Source organism: Ananas comosus, linkage group 3 (assembly GCF_001540865.1).
Source record: "Ananas comosus cultivar F153 linkage group 3, ASM154086v1, whole genome shotgun sequence".
In the NCBI taxonomy this organism is placed as follows: Eukaryota; Viridiplantae; Streptophyta; class Magnoliopsida; order Poales; family Bromeliaceae; genus Ananas; species Ananas comosus.
This window is the reverse complement of record NC_033623.1, coordinates 13,770,534-13,794,800: the sequence shown is the minus strand read 5'-3', so window position 1 is coordinate 13,794,800 and position 24,267 is coordinate 13,770,534. Positions and strand designations below refer to the sequence as shown.

The 24,267-nt window shown below is 35.6% G+C and overlaps 1 protein-coding gene across 4 annotated transcripts; it reads right to left on the bottom strand.

The window, feature by feature from the left end:
- LOC109707570 (Niemann-Pick C1 protein-like) lies at positions 545–23,535 on the bottom strand. 4 transcript variants are annotated; one of them, XM_020228946.1, is made up of 39 exons: positions 23,361–23,535; positions 22,300–22,352; positions 21,278–21,377; positions 20,955–21,062; positions 19,685–19,801; positions 19,245–19,395; positions 18,529–18,776; positions 17,566–17,757; positions 17,103–17,179; positions 16,884–17,001; positions 15,708–15,791; positions 14,077–14,172; positions 13,893–13,994; positions 12,178–12,243; positions 11,739–11,834; positions 11,545–11,652; positions 11,325–11,438; positions 11,131–11,217; positions 9,901–10,029; positions 8,610–8,808; positions 8,378–8,518; positions 8,219–8,262; positions 7,420–7,503; positions 6,540–6,608; positions 6,372–6,448; positions 5,460–5,529; positions 5,087–5,236; positions 4,880–4,945; positions 4,416–4,560; positions 4,256–4,320; positions 4,101–4,166; positions 3,396–3,489; positions 2,919–2,955; positions 2,773–2,830; positions 1,954–2,064; positions 1,720–1,787; positions 1,156–1,222; positions 1,007–1,075; positions 545–929 (listed from the first exon to the last, which is right to left on the bottom strand). In XM_020228946.1, the coding sequence occupies exons 1-39, from the start codon at positions 23,442–23,444 to the stop codon at positions 837–839; spliced, it is 3,903 nt and encodes a 1,300-aa protein (XP_020084535.1). In that variant the 5' UTR covers positions 23,445–23,535; the 3' UTR covers positions 545–836. The 4 variants fall into 4 exon arrangements, 1 of the variants encoding a protein (XP_020084535.1); XR_002215540.1 differs by lacking the exon at positions 545–929 and adding an exon at positions 1,509–1,632 and having other exon boundaries at positions 1,004–1,075; XR_002215541.1 differs by lacking the exon at positions 545–929 and adding an exon at positions 1,509–1,624 and having other exon boundaries at positions 1,004–1,075.

Below are 24,267 nucleotides of genomic sequence, written 5' to 3'. Positions count from 1 at the left end.
TAATTTGATCGATGTTCTCACCGGAATGCTAGCTCCCTTGCAAAGAATGTCCTTCTTACTATAGGATGGAAGAGAGATGACGGCTAAAATTTTCTAAAAACTCTATTTACATTACCGCATGAAACCAAATGCGCTAATGCAGCATCAATAGTAATCTTATTTAAAAATCTAAAATACCTAAATATATCAAAATACTCTATAATATTACATAATTCGAGCCAAAAGCACCCTCAGGTCATGTCTAGATTACATAATGCTGCCACAAGTGGGATTCTGAAGTATGGTATCAATAAAGGAAGCCAATGCCGCTTCCGTAGCCCTCCTATGGATGATGAGGTGTGAAGATTGAGGATTCAAATATTGCAATCTTACTCATGAGTCACTTTTAACTGATTTTATATATAGTGTTTTTTTTCTCATTTGATTTTGTGCTTACATATATAACTCTAAAAACTTTTTTTAAAATTTTATTTTTTCTTCCGCATATTAATGACTGTGAAGCACCTGCTTTCTATCTCAGGAAGCATGAATGATAACCTTCAGATTTAACGACCAACAGCTATCTATAGATTTTTCAACTTTTATCTGTATACACCAAAAGAACATATGTTTCCCATCTTTATACTCAACCGAATCTCAATGATTTTTTTCTTCCTCTTCACTCTCTTCCAATCTTAAATAATGCTATAGGGTGGAGATCTATTTTTTCCTTTTGTCGGGTGAAGTTGCGGATTTTTGCAGATGAAGACTAATATATGTACATGAACATGAAATAAAGTTTCAAAAAAATAATGGACAGGAAAAACAACATGCAGTTTCATCAGATCTGAAAGCAATTAGTTTTGCTCATTTGAGTCTGGTGATGATTGTCTTTCTTGCTGTTCCGTCGGCACCCACCTCGAAGGAGGACCACATATGCTCAGCACCACCTGCACGCAGTAAATCAGTAACTAAAGCTCTAATTGCAGGAGTTCAAGATAGCAAAGGAGAAATGTCATTTACTCACAGGGAGGAACACGAGCCCATGCAAGAAACCGATAAGGACCAGTGCTAAATACATTTGGAAATAATAGATCTGTAAAAGAAGTGCCGGACGGTTACTTAGAACTGATTACTTCAATATGGACAGAGAGAGATTAAGGTTATGTATGATACCACAAAAACTTCTGATCTTGCAAAACGCAGGACAATAACTCCTACTAGTTTCGTCAGTGTGATTCCACTGTAGAAGAGAAAGATACGTCAGAAAACTTTCTAGGTCCTGAACATATAATAATAGAATCTAATTTTATATAATTTAATATGGTATCAGAATAGAAAGTCCTGAATTTGATCCCATCATGCCCCTAGTTTTATTTAATTTCCTCTCACTTAATATGAGTCCATATCTTGAGCTTTTCAAAAAATCTCAAACCTAGACATGATGGGGAGTGTTAGTTTAACACTAGGGGATAAAGATTTTACAAAATAAAAGTAAAGACAGATAGATTCTCAGTTTAAAACTGTACCTATAGTCAGATAAATAGGTCATAATGAAATCAACTTCTGACATTGGAGTAGAAGCAAAGGGAACAATTTTCAGGGAATAATACCATATCACATCATCTATTGCAGAGCACAAACACTGCATCACTAAATTATAGATTCAGTGAGCAAGGCCCTAAGGCAGATGCTCTGTGAATCTAAAGGAACGATAGGGGGCTAAGAAAAGGCAAATACCTGAATACAGAAGCACCCATAGTACACAAAGCCTCTTTCGCTCGTGTGTTTCTATCCCCCCTGCTTATCTGAACAGAGAGAACTAGATTAACTTATAGCTTAACTTATAAAGTGCTAACGAAAGAGCAATTAGCATTACTTAAATGCCAATGCTTTAACATAAGGTTCGATTGAATTGAGTAGTATTACAGCACTATAAGTGATAACAGACAAAGACGAACAAACTCTACTAACCGAAAAGGCATGTGTTATATGAACACAGAACTCAACAGCAATTCCAATCGACATAACAAGGTTTACAACAGAGATAGCATTCAGCTGAATATCGAGGATACCCATGACTCCCTGCCAATTATATGTAAGACAAACTTCATGAGAAGGTAGCAACTATACAGTAGAATTTGTCATTACAAGCAAAATCTAAACTGTAATAGAAAAAGTAGACATGTTCTGTCGATTTGAAACTTTAGAATAACTCTGCGATTGAAGAAGAATATATCAAATAATGACGAGTAACTGGCACTCTTTGGTATTGCTGTTTTCTTTTTCTTTTCTTTTCTTTTTTTTTTTCTAAATACAAATTTATGTGATTGGGGATGTGCTCAAGGATGGACTTCTCTATACTCGTTACTGTTTGTTATTCCCGGCCATCTGCCCTGGTCAAATGCATGAGGCATCTTAAAATAAAAAGAAGTGAAAAAGGTCATTCCTAAACTTTCGTTTTTATTGCTTATAAAGCCCTGTAGATTTATAGGTTGCCAGCAATCCGTCATTCGACATGTTGCAAACAATTTCTGTTTATGAAACATTAAAACTACATTGATACCAAACGGAGGCTAAATTTGATATTTTCTGCTCAGGGAACAAAAAATGTTGCTTACAACATTTATTTAGCTAAAAAGTTGTAATAGATGTAAATAATTTGTACAAACTTTTAAACTTTACTATAAGGTATAGATATGCTCATAACAGATGGTATTCCATGTATACTAAATAGATTATGAAAATTAGTCAATATTCAATAAGAATAGTAGGAGCAATTCTGAAAAATACCATCATATCCAGAATAATCATCGCTATCACTAGCAAAATTATTGCTGAAGCCCACAAGCTGCAAAAATAAGTATCCAGTGAAGGTAAGAAAACAAACTCTTACAGATCAACAATTATTGCAATGCTAGATTTCGATAAGTGCTTACCTGCCGGTAACTACCAGACAAACCATAAATACAGCACCTGTTTAGTTAGGCATATGAAAGTAAGTTGCAAATAATACAAGACTAATTAAATAATTGAATACATTATTCTTCTTTTTTTATCTTGTTAAATAAACCTTTTTCAGATCCAACAATTATAAACATGTCCAAATAAGCCATGTCAATTTGCAACTATTATGCATTACATCTGACAAATATATGAACTTTCTAAAGTATAAACACTTTTTTTTCTCATATAAAGTGCTCTGGCACATACATCCCAACAGTGAAAAAACACTAGCACTAGCAGCCACCTAGTGCAATCAGTAGTCTTCTAGCTCCACTAGAAATGCAATACCAATGTAAATAATGGAAACAAAAGTAAGACAGTACGATATAAAATATTCCAATATTTGCTTTTTATTAGCACTGCAGCTTCAGGAAAAGCCCAAATTAATAAATTAATAAGAAGAAACTAACCAAGACCAATAGAAATATTGATTAATGATGTCTTCCATATATCCAGATATTGCTCAAAAAATATGTAGAACACCGAATATGGGAAAATTTGCATCTGCACAAAATGCTTAGGTGGGTCAATATCAAAGGAATAATCTTGTCACAGCAACAAAATGTTTTCAATACAAATTAGAACTCAGATGTCATTTTTGGCGACAACCAGGCCAGCCATGACATGTCAGTGCTGACGGTGCCAATAAAAGGCACTTCAGTAGAAAAGAGAGCCACTTTGATTACCATGACCGTCCCTATGATAATCTATGTTTATTTGCATTTTACTATTCTCTTGATAATGACTATATGTTTTTCGATAATTGGTTTGTTTCAATTTAAGCTTTCATCTGATTTAAAAGCATGTTTTAATTCTAAACCCTTCCTTAAGACAGCTTGAAATAACCTAAATCCAAGTAACTTCATGTTCAAAAAGATACTCGATTTCTGACTTTCTAAAACTCAATCCTAAAAGAAATTGAGTATTACATTCTAAATCCATGATCTAGAAGAGTTTGATGCAAGAACTGGGGATCTTACACAACTTTAGAGCAGACAAATTTGTTATCATGCAAATCAAATAAAGATATGCTGGAAATATCTTTTAGTAGCAAAGTAGTGGAATGCTGTTTTCTTAAGAATAAAAAGCTATAATACTTATTTAAAATGATATACCTGCAAAGAATCAGAAATTTTGGAACTGAAATCCCGTGCAGCCTTCATCGAGTTCACATAGTCGGTCTGGAATAGAATGAAGTTAAACAGTCAGCTTTAAGGAACAACTTAAAAATTTTTAAAACCTAAATTAAATACCAGGTTTTCTTCATTACTTGTTTATTTAGAGGAGTGTGGTATGTTCGAAATGCTGATGCTTGAATAATGCCACGTTCATAACCTGGCAGACACATTACACAATTTTGACAACAATGAGACTGCATAAATATATACCATATCAGGTATTGAATTGTTCATCTTTGAGTGGATAACTACCAGTAAGATTCACATTAGTAGTATAAGCTCCTTTTCCACCCTTAGCACAATCAGAAGATGGCAATGCATTAAGAAACCATGGAAGCTTTTCTTTGAACTGTGCTATGGATGGCCGGCCATCATGTAGATCTGAATGCCGAAAACACTGAACCAGCAAAATTTGCACACTGTCAGCTCAACCTTCATTCCATAGTATGTGGAAAAGAATATTTTTAAACAATGTGATTTACCAGCTCCAAATAATTGAATATAATAAAATAAATATCACAGTTATGACAAAGCAACAAATAACTGCAACAGTAAATAAACCATGATTAGTTACATTGATTCACTGTTAAATTGACCAACAGTTTAAAAGTCAATATAGCATAATGAGTTATCTTCTTACATCAGTGCAAGCTTGATATTTTTGTTGGCTAAATAGACAAATCAGATCAAGTGAAGGAGATGTAGGAAGTAATTACCGTGGTACAGTCTTTGCATTTTCCAGTAACTCCACAAGAACCTTGACTAGGCTGACAACAGGGTGGCTAGGGTGAAAATAACACAAGTCAAAAACATGCCTTGTAGTAGTAAAACAGAAACAACAACAGTAATAAGAAAATCTGCTTAACACATACTTGCTCTATAGTAGCTACGCATATATACTAGGCAAGGAGAAGAGTTACAACCTGATCATCTGGAGGACAGTAGCTTCCATTTACAAATTCCCTGCAGCAACTAAAGGCTTCCGGAGACAACCATATAAGGAAGTCATCTAGCCATGAAGCAGCAGGCTTCGCAATGTAACTTGATTCAGGGACTAAAGATGCTTTTGCAATCTGCAAAACAAGAAATGTATATATAAAGATTTAGTCAACAAACACAGTTGAAGGGCTAAAAAATTTTGATATCACGTAACAAAGACAATCTATTCCAAGTTTCCAACTAAGAGAGGTAAGTAGTCAGGCATCATTTCTGATGTTTCAGAGTAAAAAGAATAGTTTTAAAAATCTAAACATAAAAGGCAAAAAAAAGCGCAACTTTATCATTACAATGAATTACCTCGTTCAAGAGAGAGTTAGAGTTGCATTGGCTGATGGAACATATCTGGTTCGTTTGACTTGATTCCAAGCTGGAAGAAAAAAATACAACAATAACACAGAGCAGTTCTATGGAAAAGTAGGCCACTACTTAACACTTTAATTAACCAATCATATAGCAAAATACAAAATAGCATTCTCCACCTTGTGTTGTACCATGCTGGCAACATATTGACACTTGACACACCTTATTAAGGGCAGGCTTAGAACAGTGGCACTGCCTCTGTGTGTGATGAGGCATCAAATGCTATTGTGCTGAGCCAGTTCAGTGGCACCCAATGCCAGTTCACTGCCGGTGGGGCACAGCCGTTCTAGACTTTGTTGCTAGTTTTTTGGATAAAAAGGTCCAAACCGAGCCTAGAATACATCTGCAAGCACCCCCTTCTATCCCCATCCTTCTTTGGTGATATAGCAACAGTAATAGCTATTCAGTGAGGGTCTGAGGGAAATAGGAGATTCCTCCATTCCCTTCACTCATTCACTGTTTTAGCAGGCATATACCATTTGAGGCATTCCCAAGTTTTCTTGCCTTGAACTAGTCCTAAATGTGATAAAACAGTTCCAGTGCCAACCCAAGTGAGTAAGAATGCAGCATGCCTCTAGGACAGTGGGGGTGTGCCTACATTGGCATGGCGTATGCCAGTGTCATGCTATGCTGTACCATGACAGTGTCTTACTGGCATACCACATGACATTGCCACTGTAATCCTTGTTGTATGGTCTAAACTTGATATCATACGTTCAGGTATATTAAACTAGCAAAAACTACAAGGTTGAAAAAAATTAAACTAGCACATTGAGTAACAAGAATTTCTAGTCAGGCTAGATTATTAGGTAGCACTAAAATAATATGGCACTACTGCATGTTGAATACCTGTAGTTGAAGTCCTTTACCACAAAATATAATGGTGGTCCAATTCTAAGATATTTGGCAAGATCATCAAAATAATCCTGTGGAATTGCACTTAATAAGGTTCTAAGTATTCAAGAAAATATTCGTATAAACTCGAACCCTGTGATATGGAAAATATTCAAAGCAAACCTGTAGGTAGGAATTCCGGGGAAGGACAATTTTCTGCTCCAGACCAGGTTGGAGTCTTGTAGATAATACCTATTTATGTGACATAAAGGTTTGTATGATTAAGAATCTAAGACAGCCAAAGAAACCAAATTTTGAATGTCTAATACAGCGCAAACAGATTAAATTCCACAACATCAGTGCCAAGTTTGATAAATTTCTGAAATGACAAAAACAAGGGACAAAAATTGGAGCGAAAAAAAACCAATATATCTAAATAAACCATTGACATCAATATGCGTAGCAGAATTCTTTTGCCAAGCTGATACTGATAAGGCACCAACATGGTATGATCAGACGGACCAGCGCCTGGCCCTGGGTTCAATCAACAATGAGGAATATACACAAGCCCATAATTATCAAGAAATCTCAACTAGTCCTGCCAATATGGCATATTAACCTGCACGGATGTTACGATGCTCTAGCTCTATCAGATTACATAAAGGAACCGGTGCATATGTAGTAACTAATATGAAACTTCATACTATTCCTGATATGCAATGAAAGACAAATCATGAAAATATCCTTATGATGGGAAAAGATAATCAACATAACAGACAGGCGCAACCTTTATGGGAAAATAGTTTTATGAAAGTTTATTTGAAAGAAGTAAACATAGATAATAAGATCCAACTGCTGTGCAGTTGTGCAGTCAGAAAATACCAACAAATTAAGAAAATGTGAGCAGAGAGAAAAAAGATGTATACATTCATTAATTACATACATAATAATCACCTATTTCAGTTTTGAAGAATAGTATGATAATGATAATCAGCAAATTTAGACACATGCATAAGCAAGAATTATCAAGAGAACAAACACAAAGGAATGAAGCATTACTCACAATGCTTGTGAAAGCAAATCCAACAAATACAGCAATCACTATAACCTTGACTCCTCGAAGGCCAAGAATAGGTGCATGCACCTCCTGCAGAGAAATAAAGAACATGGGTGTGACAATTGATAATAGGTTTGCTTATTTATGTAAGCATTGGATTTCATGGCTTGCTTATGTAAGAATAGATATGCTAACTACATGAGGCCCAAATTTTGAATCTTAGTAAAACTAGGTGATGAATAATAAAAGGAAAACAGAATATCAAATTCAACACTGACTAGAGCAGATAGTATTAATCAACCAACAACTGAAGAACATTTCAATAGTACTGTAAATTAACAAAATATATTTCAATTACTCAACATGTCAAGAAAAACATCAAACTTCAATGAGAAATAACAATCACTAGATAGCCAAACACAAATCTGGTTAAATTCACTATACTTCAAGTCACGAAGATGTCTGCGGCAATTTGTTCTTCTTTCCTTTTGTAGAAGATAACTGAAGATATGATCAGCTAGCCTACTTAAACCTGTGCTATATGCAATCAATGAGAATCCCTATGCACTTTTAAACAATAAATGAAACCATATCACCAATGTTTTAATAGCACAATCAAACTAATGATGATTGGAAAAGAGTAAGAAAAATATAATTTGAATAAGCAACTATCAATTTTGTTAGATAGCAAGAGAACTAAAAGAACCAACAGCAGGTAGCTAAACAATAGAGCCAAACATTTTGACTAGTGGCCTAGTGCTACCAATGTACTGATTAAAGCAGTGATAGTTGAGTTCAATATTACCTTCATATAACGAGCAAGAAAACCGAGCTTGTGTTGCCCGTCACCTGAAGTTCATGAAATGAGTCATAGACCCATATTCATTATTGAGAAAGGTAATGAAGAAAAGATGCAAATCTGTGCCGACTAGAAGAATAATAGTCAAGTAAAATGTCAACATACCTTTATCAGGATCATTACTTGGAGAAATTTTTATACATGGTACACAATCAACCCTACCAGCTTCAGCTCTTATAAAGTCAAAGACAATCAGTGCAACAAAAGCGGTAACTTGCAAAACGAAGTCTAAGAGGACAGCCAACGCTGCGGAATAAACAAGGATTTGAAATTTTTAAAGTTAAACTCGCTTCGAAACCAAGCAATACTGAATGAACTAGGGAGTAAAATATCTAACCGGCAAACATGGAGAACACTCGGCATGCAGGCATTGGAGTGAAAGTACTCACAGCAAAAGCCAAAAACTCGGATAAACTTGCAAGTGTAATAGATGGTCCAACTTCCACCAATGCATTGCTTATCCGTCCTTCTAAGGACAGTGCTAATGGCTGGCGTTTGACCGCATGTACAAGGATACACATGTTGTCCACTCCAACCTAACACCATCAACAGTACTTAGTTACAGGACAATACATATGGAAGGACGAAAATTGTTATTAACATCCAGTCAGAGAAAATTGCTTAAATTGCTTTATTATGATGTCAAAGTATATTGATTGTTCAACGTGCCAGCAAAATCTGATCTATAATGTTGTCTTAAGATTTTAGCATACACCTAGTCAACTTTTTCTTGGTCAGTTTCTGGTTTTTGTTTTAAACTTATGTACAGTATTCAATTCTATGGAACTGACTCCCTCAATTAATTAAGGTTACCCAAATGGGAGAAGGAAATCTTTCTACACTAAAAAGAAAGTGACTGATAATCATTTTATGGACCGGCCAGTACCGTCATCAAAATCAAAACCTTTTCCTGAGTCTAGCTTCGAATCAACTCTTTTTTAATGGTATGGGAATGGCGCTTCTCTTAGGTACCTTAATGCGGGTTAGATACCTCTTCTAGCAGGCTTAATTTATGGATAAGTTTCAATTTGCCCCCACTCAAGGATAGCAGTGCCACTGGTATGGGGCGGGCCGGTGTACCAGTGGCATGGCACGACATGCCAGCACGTCTTGGGAGACGCCACATTTTACATGTCGGCACAGTTGGCATGAGCTTACTTCATCGAGACCATGAATATAAGCAATGTCGTCGCCTACTTGAAGTACGGTACCGGTATTCACAATCTTTACTTCTCTATTATATTGTTTAATATGTTCACGGATAGTTTTACAAAACATAGGGTGTAAAGTGTAAAATGTTATATCTTACCAACCTATGGTTTGTAAAATGTAGCACTTTTTGCTACCCTAAAGTGACACAAAAACAAAACCAAAAGGCAGCAAAATACAACATTTCAAACCACTGGGTGGCAAAAAGCATAGAGCTAAACCGCAAGCAGCCAGTTGAACTTTATCCTTAATTTATTGAATAGTAGATTAGCAAGGTTAACATATAAAATCATGACAAGACTAATGGAAATAAATTGAAAGCAATGGCAAACTGTAAATGTGAAAAAAGAACAAACTATCAAATCTGTAATGATTGATCTTAGAAAAGGAAATTATTTATAGAAAGAAAAGGCACTTACAGCTAAAACCAGAAAAGGAATAACTTCCATTATGATGAGGGTGGACTTCACACCGATGGCAGTAAAGAACCCAATTGATCCTAGTACTGAAAGCAAAACCAGAACAACACCTGACAAGCCAAGCAAAACCTGAAACACGTACAAATTGGACATCATATAGAAGAGTAATACATATTCTATAACACAAGATTAAGCCCCAAGTATAAATATAAAAACTGGAAGACTAACAACACAAAATATCAAGTGGTTAAACAAATATTTGTAAACAAGGAATTACGGCGACAATGTTTTTCAAGAAAAAGGTTTTCATGATGAAGTCACTACTCGAGAATTAGATGAAAGTTCTACAATTTCAATCATACCCTACCAAGGATTGCTGTGTCATTAGCACAGGGCATGCCGGTATGCCAGCTGCACTGTACAACACACCAGCGCCCCTCGGGACACACCCCATTTTATTTGTCGGCACGATTGACACAGGCTTATTAGCATGGGCGGCACATGCAGCACATATTGCCCTGTTAGATCGTGCCAACTAGCAGGGCAATCCTTGTACCCTACACTACAACATACCTAAAAGAAGATGTTATCGCCTAAAAGAAGGTGCTCTCATGCTATTATATACACAAAAATGAGTACAATATGCATTAACGAACCTGTTTAACTGACATAAGAGAAAGTAGGGTTTTCAGGATTTACATAATGGATTTTTAGGAGATACTTCAACAACTTCAAATTCTCAGGAAACATTATTAATTTATTACTATTTGCCATAGATGGGCTGTGCTTGTACACATTTGGCTCTTGTATTTACACACATTCATATGAATCCAGAGATTGACCAGGTAGGTGAAGCTAAAAAAAGACACTAATCAGGCATAGTTTAAGCATTAGTACAAGACAATATTATCCCCCGTGTCTTATTAATTATCCCAAGGTATCGCAAGCTTAATGATATCATTAGAGAAGATATCCATCATTCAGGGCCATGAGTCTCCTGACAGTGAGAACAGATATTTAGCTAATTTCTGAGTAGGACAAAAGAATATTTCTTTTCACAGCTTTTTGAATGGAGATCAAACAACATTATAAGGATAGTATAAATCAATATATATGCATAGACAGATGCCTTTAAATGTACAACCTCATGTAAAATATTAGTTTATCATCCTAGTGCTTATCACACAAAAATGAAATGGGAAAAAGAATGAAATGAAAGACTTATTGTACCTTAGATGAGATGATGAAGGAAGAAGAACAACGAAAACTGTCTCCAAGCGCAAAAGATATGTAAGCAAACATCACAAGATAGCTTATCTGATTCAAATTTAGGATTGAATAGTGAGGCCAATCAAGGAACAACAAACTTCTTGAAACAGATTTATCACGGAGGAAAATAAATTGAGGATACTAGGCAAACTCACCAATATAGTTATCGCATCAGCGGTACTCTCTCTTTTTAGTTCTTCCTGGATAGAACTTTCAGATGAAAAAGCCAGTGTTAGGTTTTGCATCTGTATCATTGGCATTATTTCTTCCTGCGGAACAAGATCACGTCAAATTCATAATTTTTATATCCATGATAAAAAGGTGTCAAAGTGCACAAGGATTCCTCCAATAATCCAGTAGGTAGCGAAAATAAACCTTCATAAGATGAATGAAAGCCTCTTCCCAGGCTACAGCCTGTCCATTCTCTTCCCCTGTTTTATCGACTTTATTATTCACAGGATATGTTATGACAAATGCAGAAGCCTGACAAAATAAAGTATCTATTATTTACTAAAATTGCTTGCTTAGAAATTCATGTAACTATAATCGCAAAATTACAAAAATAGTACCTCAGAGTAGTTATTTCCAGAAAATCCCCCCAGCGCCGTACTTGGATCTAGGGGAGCTTGAAATGCACTCAGGCAGGACTCATCAGAAGAGAAGTGCTGATATGCATTTGCATTTAAGTCAAATTTCACCAAATTATAATCAGGAAATGTTTATAACAAACTATAGCATCAAAGTTAGAGAAGAACAGTAAGTAGCATCTGCATACAAATATATTACTTAGGTACCAAGATCTAGGTTTATATGCATTTATTACCTAATACGATAACATCATACTAGTACACACTATACAGAGAAACAAGTTTGCAGTCCTAACAAAAAAGAAATAAAAGATTGTATACAGAAAAAGTAATGGGAAAAGATCAGCAACAAAGCCTCTTCTAGGATAGGAAAGAACAATTCAGAATAAAAAGAAAAAAGCCCCAAATGTAAAGGAATTACCTGAAAACAATACTTGGCATGGTCAATACCCAAATCATTATATTTTTGAGGATCCATTTGGAAATACTGAAGAAGAAAGAATTTCAATTGTCAATACCCAAATCAGGAAAATGATGTCTTGAAAAATAAGAAAAGGAAAGCAACTGACAAAATATTTCTCTCTGCTTCAAGATAGAAAGCATTTGAAGGAGCCATTTCACAATCAATGAATAGGTTTTTAGTTCAATCACTAGCTGAACCTCATATCAATGATCTGCTACAAAACAGCAACTTGGGCTTTGTAACAAACTATTATGTGTGAGCATGCACAAAATCATTTCTTCCTATACAGTTTTACTGATCCTTTGATATATAAACAAATCAAAGCAGATAAGCAAGGTTTTGTGTTCTCATGTAGGAAAAGCCAAATAGACAATAAATGATAGGAGGTTCAAAAATTAGCGCCGCAATTAGGAAAAAAGCACACTTGTCTGGAAAGAAGCACACTTCATGAAATCCATAGATTTGAGTAAATGTGAAATTACTTATGACTGGCAATTAGTTCTAAAAAGTCAAAAGCTAAGGCTTCGTTTGGGATTGCGGGGAGATTGTGTTACGCACGGTGAGAAAGTATGTTGAAAAAATACCCTGTTTGTTTCCGTACGTAATATTGCGTTCCGCATATCGCAATGGGTCGATTACGATATACTTTCTGCGGTCCAACCGGAGAACGCAGAAGCATATCCCTATATGCTTTTTCTTCAACTCCATTTTATCTAATAGCATTAGATAGGCCTCAATACCAAACTAAGCCTAAGAAGAGGTGAAACCTTTTTCTAATGTTAAACTAAAGTACTGTTCAGGTATAAGTTTTCACCAAGTTTTACTCTACTGAATTTGTCTAAAACTCTCAACTAAGTTTTGTCATGAGCTATGCAGTAAGTTAGTTCTTGAGACATCACATAAGAAACGAATTAACAAGAGTTTCCTCGAATACCTTCTGTTTGTATGCAGTGCTAATTGCACTTCTTACAAGGATTTATTAATTCTAAATCATGAAATGAGATTATCTTTATAATGTAATTGCGGATAGCAATTGTAAAAAGTCATACTCGTGAAATTATGACATTGCAGTATTTTGTAGAATGTTGAAACATGATTTTAAAATAAAATCAACTCAACATGATTACAACAGAAAAGCCTAAAAATCAACATAACTTTCATAATATAATTGTTTTCTGTAAAGCGGAAATGCGATGAATACAAGTTGAGTGATACCAAACAAGCGATAACTTTGATACCAAGGATTTAAGTGTCCATCGGTATGGACCGTGACCCCGAATGGACACTTAAACAATTGTGCCATATCATGCCGACAAAACATCAGCAAGGTTCGACCCTTGTGCCAATAGCATGACTCAAAACCCTCTTTAAAGTGCAAAAGATTTGATAAAGACATATAATAAGCAATTATAATATATTGGCGCCAAAAAAATAGATATTATTTGGCATAGTGGGTTAACACACAGGTATTTTTGTGAACTACATACATCAGCACAGCATGGTTTGCACTCTGCCTCACCGTACCGGCAAGAGGGTGGCACAACCATGTGCTATGGCACTTAAATCCTTGTTTGGTACAAACGCAAAGCTCTTCATGCATAGCACCAACTTACAAAACTGGGTAAGTTCACAACTAAACAAATGCCTTCAAGTGAAAAAGAACAGGAATGCACCTGTAAGACACTTTGAGTGGCACAATCAGCACCAAGAGGTTTAAAACAAATGTCAGAAAGAGATACCATATTTCCAGAATAATTTGCACGTAGACCATCAACCTATTGAAATCAAACAGATTGGAAATGATAATGCAATATAACAGAGTTGGAAAAAGGAAAGTCATAAATTCAGATCAGGCACCTTCTTCTGTACTTCAAATAGTAGCTGGATATTATTGCCAGTAACAATGGTGGGTGAACTGCTAGTCCTTGAAGCAGGAATGGTTGCTACAATAAGCTGCATTTTGTAAAATAACTTAATAACATATAATTATGCTCAGATTAAACCAAAAGATGACTATGAAGAAAGGATGTAAAATAATTATATAGCAGGAAGGGTAAATTGTATGGATACTGCCCGTACTATTTATATATTTTGATTTGGTCCGGGAACTTTTTACTTACACCGTAGTCCCTAAACTATAACATACATGCACATTATTCTTTTATCTTTAAATAACTACGTATTAATTTCTTTTCTGTAAAATGATCTTTTCAGTCCTACTTTAAGTAAACTAAAGAAGGAATAAAATGGTTATATTACGAAAAAGAATCAGATTATTTGATGCTCAAGGACTAATGTGAAATAGATGTAAAAGTTTAGCTACTTGTGTTTATGTAAAATGTGGAGGGACTAAAATCACAATGTAGGAATAGTACAGAGACTATCCACACATTTATCCGCAGGGACTACCCATACATTTTACCCAAAATGGAAGTTTATCAAACTTGCACTAGAAAACAACAAAATCTAACAATAAGAAATTTAAAAAAAAGGCTCCATCAAGGATTCCTATGACACTGGCATATGGCATGTTGGTGTGCTATCGCCATGGTACGGCTTATCAGCACAAGCGGCATGGGTGGCACTTGCCAGCTGGGCAGGACCGTACCAACTAGCATGGCAGTCCTTGGTGTGCCATCGGCACAGTATGGCTTATCAGTATGAGCGGCATGGGTAGCACTTGCCAGCCATGCAGGACCGTACCAACTAGCATGGCAATCCTTGGGCTGTATTAAACAAGATACTCTAGGCAAACTGTATCGCAGCATTAACTAACTGAGAGTACTAGAAGGAGATTTTGAGACATCACTACATACAGGTCCATAAAGGAAAATTAGTTTGAATGAACAAGAAGAGAAAACATGTTAACTAGAAGCCAACGCACTTGGAAATTGGAATGCTAGCTAAGCATTTGGAGACTTCTTATGGTACTTCAAGTCTACATACACTTTCATTATACATCTATGAAATTTGTTTTTCCCATGAGGAGGACAATTAACCATTGAATATAAGATAAACAAATTTGTCAACCAGTAAGCAAAATATGACATATTTAGGGATAGTTAATAGATAAAGAGCTAATATGGAACTGCTGATAATATAGATCAAAGCAAAAGCCCAAAAGGTAGAATAGTTTGCAATGCAAGAACAGCCCATAGTTTCCTTCATTACCTATTTAAGATTAGGCATCTTCAAGTGCTTTTAACTGCCACCAGTTAAAAGTCATCTCATTACCACTCAGCTTTATAGGATTCTATATTATCTTAATAGTGTCATCCAGAAGAACGGTAAACACTATGTAAAGAGTTAATGTTAAGCTGAAAATCGAAACTGACAAGGAGCCTTAGCCTTCACAACTTTCAATTATGACCAATAGCCAGCCAATATACAAAAGCACATATAATCAAACAAACAAATTTTAAGTCTGACAACAATCACATGCAAATAAATAATAGTGGCCTTTACCTATCATAACTTAAAAAGAGTACCTGTTCAATCCGATAAAAAGGGGCAAGGTGGCTATCAAAATATTGTTTCTCCTCTGCTGCCTTACTCCCAGGACCAACCCACAGCTGCAAATTAGGTACAACTTAAAAAGCTAATAACAGGTAAAAAAAGAAAAGGATTTTATGACAAAGAAAACAATTGTTTGTAAGACAAAAAAAATGACAGAAAATGCAAGATAATATTACGTACTCCTATCAAACTAAGGGATTAGTACAATAGGAAAAGATTTACATGGAAAGTCATCCTACAGAAGTTTATATAATCCATATGTTCAGAAAAGATGCAAATAACCAGTTCCGTGAGAAGCGAAAGAGCAATTAGGGCTTGAAAATGACCCACTCAGCCTATTTGGGAAACCTCAAATCACATGAGATGGGTGGATTAGTTTACTAAAATCCTTCTTGTGAATATTTGCTGATTACACTAGATTTCGGCAGATTTCAATATATGCAACCAAACTTGATAGTTTGAGATCTAATTTGCCATGAATTGATTTCTTCTAGTCCATTAAATCATGTAATTTAGACTACCATCACGCCCAAAATAATGATTAAATCATTGATGCAACCACTGAATAATCACCATGTACATTAAACCATATTGCCTCTGGTAAACCACTATCACAACCAACCTTAATCACCTCTAGTAAACCAGTATCACCACCTAGGCACCTACCTTAATCAACACTAGCACTGTAATCACCACCGCATCACCTCTTCCTCTAATTAATCTCTGCCACCACCATAATTACCACTATCGCCATAATCAATCAGTCACTGACATTCCCACCGCCATGTCAACACCAGTTACACTGTACAACAGGTGAACCAGCAGTACTATCACTAACACTGATGCATCACTGTCAGTCCGTCACTACCACAACCATTACCATCACCTATGAACCAAACTTATAGAAAACCAATCCTGTTCACTCCAACTAATACAACTCGGTGCAATTCAGTTGAATTATCTATAGTAGTAAATAAACTAAATTCAATCTGAATTTGATTCTAACTTGAGTGTTTAAATTTTTATCATAACACGGTTACTCAAAGTACAGATAAGGTATTCTTTGCAATAAATATAGTAATGACAACAATAAAACAAAACAAAATTTCAGTTCAGATATGTATGTGATGATAATAAAAACAAGTTACCTTCTCTGGCCGTGTCTCCACCTTGAAACGAATAAGGCCTATGCAGAGGAGAAGAGGAACAGCTAATGATAAACATAAAACAAGAATTGGATTTCTCGCAACAAAAGTTCCATACTTCCTGCACATAGACACAGTGATATTAATGCATATTAAACATAGTATCAAAAAAAGTTATCTGCATCTGCATATAAGTGCAAGATTCAGAGAATAAACAAAAACCTGAAGAAACTTGTCATATAACTTTGAACAACGGAAGGTCGTAGTGTCTCTGCCACAAGAGGAACCTCTTCAGTTATCTGTAAATGGAGGAGTAAAGTTTTATGACCTGAACAGTAGGAACAACAGAACACAGTACTAACTTCAAAAGGAATAAAATAAAACAAAACAACTCAGTCATTTGAGTATCAACAATGGCTAGAACAGAGACATATGCTCAATCATGCTATGTCAAGAAATGCAGAGTGCCAGATGGCTGAAGATATAACAATCTAGTGCAAATTTTCACATATAGATACATGTTACCAACAAATGCACACGACAGCACAAAGAGGGAAGAACATGTACTGAAATTTCTCAGTGAAGCAGTTGACATAATTCAGTATGCAATAATGATAATACTGCACTATTGCGAAGTAATAATGTGTCGAAAAATGCACCAGCTGAACATAAGAAAAAGTGACACCTGCAAAGGGCGACCTGAAAGCTCCTCCTTGCTAACAGAATGCAACTGATTTTGATCCTGAACATTTTGCAATGGTTCTGTCCTTGAAAAAAGGCCCACTCTTTCTCGTTTTCTATGTAATGAAACCCATGTCAAAAAGGCTGCAAGTAAGACAAAGTACACAATTGCTAACGAAAATTCCAAGCATTTGACCTGCAAACAACAAAGCAAGGTATGCTATATCAGAAAGAAAAATAGCCATAAAGCACAAGAAGAAAAATAGAGAACTTGGAAAATCAGAAACATCAAACAGAAGCTGATGAGTTGTAAACAGGATGTCAGGATATTACGTCATAATGCTTTAAAGTTTAAACTAACAATTTCAACTTAGAACCCATTACAGTACCTATTGACATCAGGCTTGAAAATTGCAACTCATTAGCTTCAGTTGTAGTGCACTCAGCAGCATTTATAAGATTTGAATTAACTGCACTGCAGCATTTGATAGCCTTATATCTACAATTCTCCTTTTTTTTTTGTTACAGTTTTTAATGTCCTTTAAGAAGAAAACTCAACATCACAACAACCTCTCCTTGATTGTCTGCCCTGGTATTTGTTATACAATGTCAAAGTTTTGACTTACCGTTATCGGCCCGTCGTAAAAGTTTGAAAGTTTTTGCAATGCGACCATGGTCTCTAAACAGCCATGAAAAAGAAAATTTAAAGTATTATTAAATTACAAAGAGAACAATATTCATATTAATCATTTTAAGACACTCATGGTGGTTGATCATACAGAAGAATCCAGCAAGACTAAGATAAGCACTTCATTCTGAGCCTATGATATATCGACAAGCAAGGGGGACATGATCTATGATAATCAGATCATTTGCCAGTTTCATAAAATTACACAACCTGGAGCTAGATTTGGAAGATCAGTTTTTATCTTTTTAGGCATTGGAAGAAATAAATCCATAGTGTTACCTTCAGAGATCCCATCTTAAAAGAGCAAGATCTTTTTCCACGGGAAGCTGATGGTGCATTATTCATGCACACAGAAGAAGAAGGACAATCACCGCATGAACAACCTAGAGAATGGTCCCCACAAGAATATACTGTTATGTTTAGAGGTTTCATTCCAGATGAATCACTAATATCAGATCGAAATGATACAGCATAAGGTGACCCAGGCTCATTCAGGTTAGCTTGACGACCAAGAAACGCGAACCACTCTGCACAAGGACAGCCAAACACCAAGAGAAGAGAATGTTAAACCTGAAAATAGAAAGAAAACTTACAAATATCATGAAAAAGCGACTAAGAGTGTAGAGAAGGAAATATCTTGCCAAAGTGATCTCTATAACTAAGCGTAAAAAATATCAACGTAGAAAATAGAGAAAAGAGCCCATAACTGTGAGCATCATAATTACATCAAAACAGACTTACGACATATGTTGACGCAATTGGGCACGAAGAATATATAGAAATTTCATAGGTGCAAGAGCAGTCTTTGTAGATTCACTACTTCGAATCACAGAATCAGTAAGGATGATTGTTCATATCATTGTTTGGAATTGCGCATGCAATTGCAACAAAAAATCATATGATCATCTATTATACCAGTAGCCACAATGTGGACATCTTTTAGCCCTCGTCACATGACCATTCAGATACTGGAAATATCACTGGCACCCTCTCACCTGTGTAATTTTGAGCAGCTCCACCAATAAAATCCATTGAACGAGTGTTCATAGTCCCAAACTTCACATCCTTGCATGAGTTGTATAACTCTTCCCCGTATTCACTGGTTACAAAGAAATCTATGCCATCAACAGTCATAGTATTATTGACCTACAACCAATAGAAAAAGGTGAAAAATTATAAAATATAGTTTCACTTATAATTCATCTAGCAATGCTTTAACCATAATTTGGATATAAGTGTAATTTACTGGAAGGTAGGAAAGCAGAATAAATGTGGGGAAGCATGAAAAACTAAGAAAAAGATAGGAACTTTTAACTGAGAAAAAAAAATCAAAGAAAAACACTTCGCATGATGAAGAAAACGACAATTTTTATCAAGCAGTTTGCACAATAAGAAATACAAGATAAAATTGACTCAAAAGGACATAAAGGCGAACCTCTGCAATAGAAGTCACGTTGATGAAAAGGCTTTGATTTGGAGAGCAAGAGAGCTCACAGAAAATATTTAGGAAGTTCCTCAAGCATGCTGGGCACCCCACAAGAAAAGGAATTGCCTGCAAATAGAATAAACGAAGAAATAGAAGAGCATAAAACACAAGGGAAGAAAATCAAAATGAAATGTCCCCTTTTCAAGAAACCACTTACATGATTACTGGTTGGTGAAAGAAATCTTTAAATAGTAAGATTAAGCAAAAGAGTTGACCAAACGAAGTTGAACAACTTACAAGTTACAACAACCATGAAAGAACTTAACAAACAAAAATCTAGTCTTTTGAACCTAGCAAATTGAAGACACCATGTTTGTCTTAATTAGGCAATCTAAGGCACCTTGGAGTTTAGAAATTAACTTATTTCAAATGAAATAGGATCTAGATGAAACAAGAAGTTTTCACAATTATGAATGAAGTTTATATCATTATCTTCGGTATAAAACCTCTTTGGATATATTTTCTAGGAATAGGAATTATTTCATTAACAAAAATGTCCAACGTACCAAACAAGATGTTAAAAACATAAAAACGTCATTCTCTACTAGCTTAAGCTTTTGGAGAACAACAGTTGTTTCACATAATGCCAAAAAATTGAAATTGGAATTTAGATGTATTCTTTTTATCATGCGAAAGCTTCTCAAGGTAAATATAAGCAAGGCAATCAAATAAATACTAAAAATACTAGAGTAATACTGCAAAAAGATTTTCAAACATGCATCTTTCCTACATATTTAGATATTTGAATTGATTGTTTAATTTTCTCCTAAACAACTAACATCCCAAAATAAAATAAAATACCACAAGAAAATCTTGAAAATAATCAAAATAGCTACGTGATTCTCTGATGTTTGTATTAGTTCAGTATATTAAATCAAATGTAAACTTACGTAATGCCTAGTATAAGTACATCACTAATGAATGAAGTATTCATGTGTATTGCAACATATATGACCAATGAAATGCAAAATCTGTTTGATTCTTAAAAAAAAAAAACTATTATGTCAAACCATTGCCAGTGAAACAGAAAGATCTGGAAGAAAGAATAGATTTTTAATTCAACAGTAGAGTTCCTTTTTTAAGCACAGGTGGCTATGAAACTGAAAGAGGACAAGCACAAGAATACAGGCAAATGGCAATCACTGCTCATTCAGAACCCCTCGCCATAGAATAAATTTGATATGATATTGAAGTTATGATCATAAGTCTTAAGTCTTACTTGTTGAACATTTTCATGTAGCGTATCAAATTGGTCAGCAGTGCAACAAACATTGCCGGAGATTGTTGGGCACAAACTTTGAATCTTCGCAGAGAACAAGTCATCCGGCTGAAGAGGGGGAAAAAAGACTTAGTCAAAGACATCAGTCCAATTTCATGCTAGTGCACATAATTCATATATTTCCGTGCATGCACAGAATAACGATATTAATGTTTAATCATTTTGCTTGCCAGAATCAATAACAAAATTCTAACGTGGCAGAATTTTAAGTGTTTCTACTACCCTTGGAATAATACAACAACAATCAAGGAGAGTACTATCACCTTGGCAGCACGAGTTTCATTGGGGCAGTTCAAGACCTTTCCATCACTTCGCTGTCCGCAAATGCCATACATTGAACAATATCCTTCTGCGTATATTTTTCTGACAAAAGAAGTATGTCAAACAGATTACAAGTTAGAAAAAAAGGAAAGCCATTGTAATGGCAGCTCTTATTTTTATACTCCTCGCCTATTTATATGAAGATTAGCATCTAAGCTTACTGCTTCACTACCGATTAATATTAAGATTACCATCTAAGCTTACTGCTTCACTCTTTTTTGTGTTATTTTAAGGACATCTCACTGTAAGGAATTTCAAAAGGCATCTGAACCATGCATGGCTAGTCTAGCCTTTCAGTTAGTACCATTTTCAGTCATCACAGAACAAATGTTTCAGCACATCCTCTCATGACCTCAATTTGGTAGATGTATTTGTTCACAATTCTTATGATTTAAATTAAGAGCTTGGTGCAGTTGACCTAAGACTTTGTGTCCAACTGACTTGAGAACTCAAAAAGTTCCAAGACCCTGAACTCTGAATATTTGAATGTTATTCTGGAAAATTCGGTACCCCATTTCAACATCGTTCAGAAACTAGGCCCCTGTAAGTTGCCTATTTGTACATAAGGCTATATACATTAGACCAGTCATTTTCTTTCTCCTGCCCAACTTATTATGAAGTAAGTCCGAAACCAATTGAACTTATATGATACCATCCATCATAAAATCTCAAACAATCCTAAGTTGACCAAAAAATGTTGACAAGATCCATAAAAAACTCCAATTGAATTTGCCAACAAAATTTTTTTATGACTGAAATATTATTGCCTCCAAACTGCAAGAGGCAATACTATGACTTTCGACAATGCCCTATCATGTGCAAATGCAGATCATTAACAAAGGAGCTTTCTAGATCATCAACAAAATCCAGTAAATCACCTTTGTCCCTTTACTTGTCCAAATCCAGATCATCAACAAAATAAAATGAAAAGTTATTTTTATAAGAGAGCTTTCTAGAGTATTACCCTGATGTACCATTTGATTGCTGTGCGCATGCTGGGAAAAAGAGAATAATAGCCTGCGCAATCCAATACAAATAAAATGCCTATTAGGAGGAAGGCCATTGTTTCACTAGAACAAACCCAAAACTATATTTCAAAAGATATCTAGAACTAGACAACAATAATTATATGGCAGAAGAATTCTGAACAAAGATAAAAAAAATAAATAAAAAATGTCAAAGATTGATGCTTTGTGTGATTCTGCAGAACAAATTGAACATAAAGAAACCATCACTAAGCTGATGTATCCGTCCGTGTTGCACCACCTGAAAGCCCGAAACTAGAAGATCAAACAAAGAATTTAATGCTCAAAAAAAAGAAAAAGAAAAAGATACGATCCAATTGAAGAATTATATATCTAAATTTCAAAAAAAAAAGGACAATTTCAACAAATGTAACAATATCAGACGGAAGGCAGGTGGACCCCTGCGTCACGCACCATATCCAACCCAGGGCAGATGACCCTGCGTTATGTCCCTTAAAACAAGGGCGTCTAATCCGACATTTAAACCTGAAGCAAGCAACTGCCATTAAATAACTCGAAACTTCCCAAAACGGGAAACTTATCAAGAACAGAGGGCATTCCGAACACCAGTAAGGCAACTCGCTCGCAAAGTTACCATAAAGAAACAAGGCAACCGCATTCAAAACCATAAACAACAACAAGAACCAAAATATCTCGAAGAAACGAATCAAGGAGATCTCTCGTGCCAAAAATAGCAAAAAAAAAAAAGGAGAAAAAACTCCTAAACTAAACAACCTCAAGATCACACACGCCCCTCAGAACTAGCGCATCGAATCCAACATCTAAACACAAATAAGCTACAAGGAGCCATTTCGCCTTGTTCCCTTCGAACCTAACCACGCCGTTAAAGATTCAAAATCAAGAACAGAGGAAACTCCGAACAGTGGTAATGAAACTAGATCGCGAAATTGCACAAAGAATCAAAGCAACAACAACCAAAAGAACTCCAAGAACATCCCATCAACACCAAGAAACGAATCAAATACGCCTCCACTCCTACCTGAAGTAGGAACGCCACCGCCACGGGAGAACTCCGCCATAGGAGGAGGCGGAGCTTCTCTCCGACGACGAGATCCTCCGCCATTCCCCGCCTCCTCTCTCTCTCTCTCTCGAAGCCACGCAGTGGGATACGACGGGGTTTTAAAAGGTTTCAGCGGAGCAACGAAGTGGGGTAAAAGAAATAAGAAGTCGAAGAGGCAAATGGGAAAACCGGTCCCCTTAAAAAGCGGGGTGAGCTCGGGTGTGACGTCATCTGACGAGATATTTGGCAATTATTTTTTGAATTTTTTGGGCGGAAAAAAAAAATTTTGAGTCGGAAAAAAAAATGCGAGCCAACGGTGTACTATCCTCGTGGGCCCGAGGGCATTTTGGGTATTTTAGGGGGGAAAAAAACGTGGGGGGTTAGAGGGAACGGGGGTCGCTTTTCGGGGCGTCGTTGACTGGGGGGTTACAGTTGGTGAGATTTTCGGTCACCGCGCGGTCACGCCGTAACAAATAGCCGTTGGAGGTGCAATTATTAACTGGCAGCGATAGAGAGAATTTCCCTGGACCACTCCGCCACGTCATCCGTGCACCATCCTAAAGCTGTCCAGCATTAATTTAATATCTCTTTTCAAAATAAATCAGTCCTTTTATTTATAAATATTAAAATATAATGAGCATTGAAAATACATTAGACATGGCTTAAATGCGACTGTTCGTTGATTGATTAAGTTTTTAGAGAGAAATATCTTTTTCATATTATATTATGTAGTATTAGAATAGGAGATTATATATTCAAATTTCGTCCAATTTTAATTTAAACATGTAGTTTAGATCTATTGAAATATCTCATATCCAGAAATATAAAAAGTGTTATTTGCATGATATTATTGTTGGAGAAAAAATTCAAAATTTTCTAATTATTA